The sequence below is a fragment of the Helianthus annuus genome, chromosome 5, assembly GCF_002127325.2.
Source record: "Helianthus annuus cultivar XRQ/B chromosome 5, HanXRQr2.0-SUNRISE, whole genome shotgun sequence".
NCBI lineage: Eukaryota > Viridiplantae > Streptophyta > Magnoliopsida > Asterales > Asteraceae > Helianthus > Helianthus annuus.
Window position 1 is genome coordinate 53,764,343 of NC_035437.2, and position 7,392 is coordinate 53,771,734.

The 7,392-nt window shown below is 42.8% G+C and overlaps 1 protein-coding gene across 1 annotated transcript; it reads left to right on the forward strand.

The window, feature by feature from the left end:
• The first annotated feature begins 2,966 nt into the window (after positions 1-2,966).
• LOC110943047 lies at positions 2,967-7,029 on the forward strand. Its single transcript, XM_022184804.1, has 4 exons — positions 2,967-3,360; positions 3,527-5,072; positions 5,154-6,185; positions 6,348-7,029. Exons 1-4 carry the CDS (start codon positions 2,967-2,969, stop codon positions 7,027-7,029), a joined length of 3,654 nt encoding a protein of 1,217 aa, XP_022040496.1.
• The last annotated feature ends 363 nt before the right edge of the window (positions 7,030-7,392 follow it).

The window sequence follows — 7,392 nt, forward strand, 5'->3', positions numbered from 1 at the left end:
ATTTTGAAAATTTGGAAGGTACAAGACCAAAAGAAATCATCTAAGGATAGATGATTGATTTTCAAAAATCATTTTGGAAAGTTGTGTTCAAGTTTTGGTAATCACCTAAGGATAGGTGACGTGTATTGTTTTAAGATCTAAACACAAGTAAACTTGTGTTAGGGTCCTAGAAAGTTATAGTCTAGGTCAAAGCATTACTAATAACCTAATTCCCTATAACCATTGGCTCTGATACCAACTCTTCTGTCACACCCCGGCTGCGTTAAAACAACAAACCGTGGCGGAAACGCCGGGGAGTGAATGCGACAAGATTATTGTTTCAACAACCATGGCAATTTACGTTATGTATTATTGAATAAAGAGTTTACATTATCTTTAAGTTCAAACTAAAATAACATAATTAACTGTCTTTTAAGTCACTAAGGCCCGAGTCCGCCTAAGTGAAGCACAAACACCATCATGCATTAGCACCTGAAAACACATGTAAAATAGGTACGTCAGCATAAAAATGCTTGTGAGATACATAGGTTTTGTTTATGCAGATTCATGCTTGTATTTGAAAGAAGTTTTTAATAAAATGTAGTCATGAACCTTGTAAAATGTTTTTCTTTGTAAAACCATGTGAAAATCGATATGAAAATTAAATGATAATGAAAGGAAAATGCATGGTTAAATGAATAACCAAGTGAAAATGAATTTGTGTAAAACATGTACTTTGTAAAACGATGTCTTGTGTGACACCTGTGTCACCGCGACCATCAAACAAATACCAAGCCGATGAAATATTGTATTTCATACTTGGGATCTTGTATAATTGTGTGTATCTTTTGCACATATCAATTATTGTTCAATTTCAAACTCTACATCGCTTTCTGGAGCATTATACGCAAACTGGTGCGTAAACGTACTCAGTTTAATGCGACAAATACTCCGGACATCAACATATACTCAACATACCTTAAATAAACTTTACATGACTCAGAAATAAGTTTTGAAGGCTTTGGTATGGCAAAAACAAGTTAATTCGCTTATAGGGACTAAACTTGACAAACTGCGAAAGTATGCCAATTTGAACTGTACCGAACATTCCGGAACATGTCCATAAGTTAAACATACCCTAAATATCCTTTACATAGCTTAGAAATAGGCTTTGAGGGGTTTGGTATGCTAAAACAAACTTTTGGATCATTCAGGGACTAAAAGTGTCAAAAAGTGCACAAGTTTGCACTTTCGCGCATAACTTACGTTCTGAATACATCCGAACATCCAAAAATTTATGTAAGCATCCTTATATTATGACTTAGTGTTTGGCATGAGAAAAATCCATTCGTCGCGCAATTTGGATCGTTTTTCGCGCTTATGCGCATTCCGTCGTAATTAACCGAACATCGCATTCGTACGGCTAAACGAACCAACATCCGACACATTTTTGAGCATGTTTCATGTCCACAATGTTTAGGCATCCTTTTAAGGCCTTGAAGTTGGCTTTACGGGCCTTAGAAGTGTCAGAAATGGCTTAAATACACAACAGGGACCAAAACTACCATTTTTGAAAGTATGTGCAGATCAGACAGGCCCAGGCGGCCTGCCTGAGTTTTGTCAGATCCTGATGCGGGCCGCATGGCCCCTTCAGTAACAAAATTTTTGTTTTTTCTTGCAACTTGGCCTTTCAAACCCACCAAAGGGCAATGCCCTTTCACCATTCCAGCAGCTAAGGGCCATTTTGAGTTACCATAACAATTTGACAAGTGTACGCTTAAGATCGTGGCACGATATTCAAGAAACGATCCAAACGGCTCTACTTTTCCTATAAATCCCCCCCCTTTGATGTAAACCCCACACAAATCTGATCAAAATGCTCTAAGTTGATGCCATTGCTTCATTCCTGAGCTCTTTGATCTAGATTAGCAATCGGGGACCCTCCGTAAGTATTCTTTCGTTTTTTTATTCGCTTTTCGAGTCCGAAAGTCAATGTTTCGTTGACTTTCTGCATTGACCAGTGAAGGGGTAAGGTCCCAAAAACCTCATAAAAAGGATTTGAGACCATACCACAAACTGGCCTTTCAACCTATTAACCTTGCGCGACCGCGCATTGGTCTTACAAAAGGGAGAAAGTAATCAACAATTTATAGTCGCGCGCCCAAAGGAAAGCATAAAATCCTTGCGCCTTCTTCCATTAGCAAAGGATTAAAATCCTGAAGATCAATACTTCCGCCCAAATATCCAAACTTGGATATTATTTTGCCCAGACTTGGGATTTATACATCTGTGTCCACACGGTAAGGTGTCACACTAGATTACAGCAGTAATACTCTAGAAAGAATATGATCGTGCACCACCCAGACGGTTACAACCGTCTGGACACGTGTCATTACCACAGGCATCCCTGAAACCACAACGAAAGCATGCAATTAGAGAATGATCTCCACTTAATCACTTTCCACGTGGCAATCCCCCAGCCATAGATCAAACCACGATCCGTGTGCATTCACATCGGATCGAGGAAACTTGACGTGGGATCAAAGAACTTAACGGAAGAAAATATAACCGCTACGGCGTTAGCATCTTCCGTCATCTTTTCAATAACAGGTTTTCCCTCCCAAACTCCTGGTTATAAGTACGAGAACTGTTCAGGTATAAACTCAGATCACACTCACTTCTCAAATACTTTCTCTTCTCCATTACCAATACTTATTCTCACTCTGGAGTCGGGTCAAGGAGAGAACCCTCTTCTCCCCTTGGCGAGGCTAACGGTGCTCTTTTTTGCAGAATCACCGGAGAAGAAGTTCGGCAGCAACTGAATCAACCGAGAGAGAGCTAACCCTTTTATGTGGATTCAAACCCCCTAGATATTTCGGTTCCGACCATTTATCTAGTGTTTCTTCATTGGCGCCCACCGTTTTCTCAGTTTTTCTAGTTTCTACCTCGTTTCGATTCAGTTCATTCCATTTTTTCTGTTTTTGCACATGGCAGAAAATTCGTCTTCTCACCGGCAACCTGGTCCTCGACCAAAAGTCAGAAACAATTTCCAAATAGAAGGATCCCCAGAACATTGGGCTAACAGATGCCAAGCTGCTTTAGACACAATCGTTATGCAAATCGTCAGATCTGATTTCCCAAACATCAGATCTGGAAAAGAAATCAATACTACAGAATTGGACCCACCAGCACCACGTTGGGGGGACATCCAATCCAGCCAATCCATAGATAGCAGTTATCAGAAACAAATACACATGGTTCAAGGAGGTCCGTCACGAAGACCAAATAAACGAAACTATGATCAACATTGGAGAGAACAACAAGTCGTGTTCCCTGTTGTTCCTGGGGGCCCTCGGGAAGAACGACCAGTGATTATCACTGGTATTTCGGTCATTACCGAACGGACTATATGTTCATAGATCCAGGAAGCTCGATTGACATCATATACGAACAGTGCTTTAAACAGCTCGATTCAGAAGATAAAGCACATTTAGAACCGGTCGATTTCCCCTCACCGGATTCTGTAATGAAGCTGTATTCCTATTAGGGGAAATCGCTTTCCCGGTGACTTTATCAGATGGCGAACATTCACGAATAGTTACAGTCAATTTCATGGTCATGCCAGCAACATCACGTCATGATGTTTTGCTCGGGAGAAGGTCACAAAGAGAATTCAGCATGATCACTTCCATTCCACATGCTGCTTGTGGATTTCCGACAGAAACCGGAGTTGCAATTCTCTATTCAAGCAAAGAAGTCATGTCCGTGGACGATGAACCACCAGCAAAGGTAGTCAAATCTTCGGCACCAAACGAACCAGAGAAATGGGTTCTGAACAACGAATACCCAGAGCAGACCATTCTGCTAGGACAAGCCATTTCACCAGCAACACGTATACAACTGAAAGAGTTTTTGTCTAACAACAAAGATATATTTGCCTGGTGCCCAGCAGACATGACTGGAGTTCCACGCGACATCGCGCAACATTGTCTAAACATCAAACCATCAGTAGAACCTGTTGCTCAGGGGAGGCGCAGCTTCAGTGAAGAAAAAGCAAAAGCAATGGACGAGCAAGTGACAGAGTTACTCAATGCGGGAATCTTGCGCGAAGTGCAATACCATACATGGGTTGCCAACCCAGTGATGGTACAAAAACATAGCGGCGGGTGGAGAATGTGTGTCGACTTCAAGGACCTAAACAAAGCATGCCCCAAAGATTGCTACGTGCTCCCAGAGATAGACAAAAAAGTCGACTCTCTAGCATCATTCAGATGGAAATGCTTTCTCGACTGTTATAAGGGTTATCACCAGGTCCAGATGAAAAAAGAAGACGAAGACAAAACCGCGTTCCGCACAGATAAAGGCATCTACTGCTACACGAAAATGCCGTTTGGCTTGCGCAACGCAGGCGCAACTTATCAACGCCTAATGGACACAGTCTTCAGCGGGGATATTGGCAAAACTGTCGAAGTATACATGGATGACCTCGTCATCATGAGCCATGAAGAGGAGACAATGCTCAACAATATCCAGCGCACGTTCGATTCCTTACGTAGCGCGAACTTAAAACTTAACCCGACAAAATGCTCCTTCGGCATGGAAGAAGGAAAATTTTTGGGTTTCATAGTTACAAGAGACGGCTTTAAGGTTAATCCAGAAAAAGTGCAGGCCATCCAGCTAATGCCATCACCTGCAACAGTCAAAGTAATGCAAAGGCTCGCCGGACGATTAGCAGCTCTGAACAGATTCTTGGCTAATCATGCGGCAAAATCTTATCCACTTATCAGTACGCTGCGAAACTGCGGAAAGAAAACTCCTTTTCAATGGACGCCTGAAGCAGAAGCAGCATTCAAGCAAATGAAAGAATGTTTAATCCAGCTGCCAACACTGACCGCGCCAAAAGAAAAAGAACCGTTAATCTTATATCTGTCAGCCGCGGAAGTAGCGGTAGGCGCAGTATTAATGGTAGAACGGGAAAATATCCAGACTCCAATCTACTATATCAGCAAAATGCTCACTGGCCCCGAAACTCGTTACTCAATGATAGAAAAATTGGTTCTAGCACTAATACACGCATCCAGACGCTTGCGCAGGTACTTCTCAGGCCATGTCATCACAGTTCTCACGAATTATCATTTAGGCTAAATATTGTCAAAACCTGATGTGGCGGGAAGATTAGCTAAATGGGCCATTGAGCTGGGAGGCTACAACATTTTTTACAGACCAAGACCAGCAATCAAAGGGCAAGTTCTAGCAGACTTCGCCACTGAAGTTCCCATCGATAAAATACAAGAATGTGAGGCAATCCAGAACCCAACACCTGTTTTCGACGACAGAGTCTGGACCTTACACACAGATGATGCTTCCAATGATGATGGAGCAGGAGCAGGCCTCCGATTAGTCAGTCCGGATAATCACGAACTTACATATGCCATACGCTTAGATTTCCAAAGTACCAACAATGAAGCAGAATACGAAGCATTTTTAGTAGGTCTCCGTCTAGCACTCAAAATGGGGGCAAGAAACCTTAAAGCCAACGTTGACTCAAAGCTAGTAGCTGAACAAGTTAACGGTCGTTATGATGCGAAAGGGGAAGCTATGGCGTTATACCTTGAACAAGCGCGGATGTTAATCAGCCAATTTCAAACATTCAAAGTTAATCACATAAACAGAAGCGAGAACAAGCACGCTGACGCGCTAAGCAAGTTAGCTGCTACCAGCTTTAAACACTTAGCAAAGGAGGTGCGCATAGAGCTATTATCCAACCCTTCCATTCATCTCAAGCAAGTAAGCATCATAGAAATAGGAGATCCATCCTGGATGTCTCCAATTATCTTGTACCTTCAACACGGAAAACTTCCGGAAGGAAAGGCAGAAGCTCAAAAAATACAACACAAAGCAATAAATTACGAGATGGCGGATGGCGTCCTTTATCGAAAATCATTCATAGGCCCATTACTGTGGTGTGTTGATAAAACAGACGCCCAATACCTAGTCAGAAAAATCCACGAGGGATTATGCGGGATACACGCGGGACCGCGCATGGTCGTGGCAAAAATAATGAGCGCCGGATACTACTGGCCAGGAATGCACATGGACGCAGTTGATCTATTAAGAAGATGCGAGGCATGTCAACGCCACGCACCAAAGACATTCCGACCCAAAAATCCGCTAATTCCCGTTACTTCCGCCTGGCCATTCCAACAGTGGGGCATCGATCTTGTTGGCCCATTTCCTGACGTGCCGGGTGCAGTAAAATTCATCATCGTCGCGGTGGATTACTTCACAAAATGGGTGGAAGCTAAAGCTTTGGCCTCAACAACAGCAATGGTAATCCGCAAATTTATATGGGAACATATCATTTGCAGATTTGGATTACCATTGCGCATTATTTCCGACAATGGTACCAACTTCGCCGCAGAAGATCTTCAAAAATGGTTCAAAGAAATGAAGATCGAGCACAACTTTGCCTCCGTTGTGCATCCTCAAGCGAACGGTCAGGTAGAAAGCGTAAACAAACAAATCGTTGACGGCATAAAAGCGCGACTTGGGACAATGCGCAGAGGGTGGGTTGACGAACTTCCCAGCATCCTCTGGGCGCATCGAACAATGCCAAAGACTAGCACCGGCGAAACTCCGTTCAGTCTAGTCTATGGGTCTGAGGCCGTCATTCCAGCTGAGATAGGTTTACCGTCACCGCGCATGATAGCCATGGAAAAACAGAACAATGAACAAGAGCGAAGAATGGATTTGGATCTTCTGGAAGAGAGGCGCGAGAACGCCGCCATAACGGAAGCAAGGTACAAATCCAAGCTCGAAAAATATTACAATGCGCACGTTCGTGTTTGCACCTTTGTCCCCGGCGATTTTGTCTTGCGCGACAATGAGGCTTCAAACGCTGAAAAGCCCGGCAAATTAGCGCCAAGATGGGAAGGACCATACGTCATTAACGAGGTCCTAGGCAAGGGGGCATATACCCTAAAAAGGATCGATGGGACCCTAGTCCCTCGCACCTGGAACGCACAACAGTTGCGCAGGTGTTACATATGAACCAAGTCTACAAAAGCGGAAAGAACATACAGGCAATGTATTTCTTTATTATGTCTTGTATCACAAGCCTTGCGCTCTAATCAATACAAACATCATTTTTACTTATATCACTATTTATTACAAATTGCATGTAATTTCTTTGGTTCGCGCGAAAACAATATGGTCAAACATTATACACCTCATGAACAGTCTAAAACAGGCAAGCTGTTGTGCCTTTTAGACAAACGTTCACACATGAGCACAATACCATCCCTCATTCGCCTTACCTATCCAAAAGCAATTATACACATGCAACATATTGTAATCCACACATACAAGAATTAAACCCTACGGGAGTAGAAGTATATCACAATATACATCATC

Coding starts and splice junctions, on each gene's coding strand:
- LOC110943047 (XM_022184804.1), top strand. CDS start 2,967: ATGGCAGAAAATTCGTCTTCTCACCGGCAACCTGGTCCTCGACCAAAA. Junction 3,361..3,526: donor ACGACCAGTGATTATCACTG/GTATTTCGGTCA, acceptor TATTCCTATTAG/GGGAAATCGCTTTCCCGGTG. Junction 5,073..5,153: donor GCATCCAGACGCTTGCGCAG/GTACTTCTCAGG, acceptor TGTGGCGGGAAG/ATTAGCTAAATGGGCCATTG.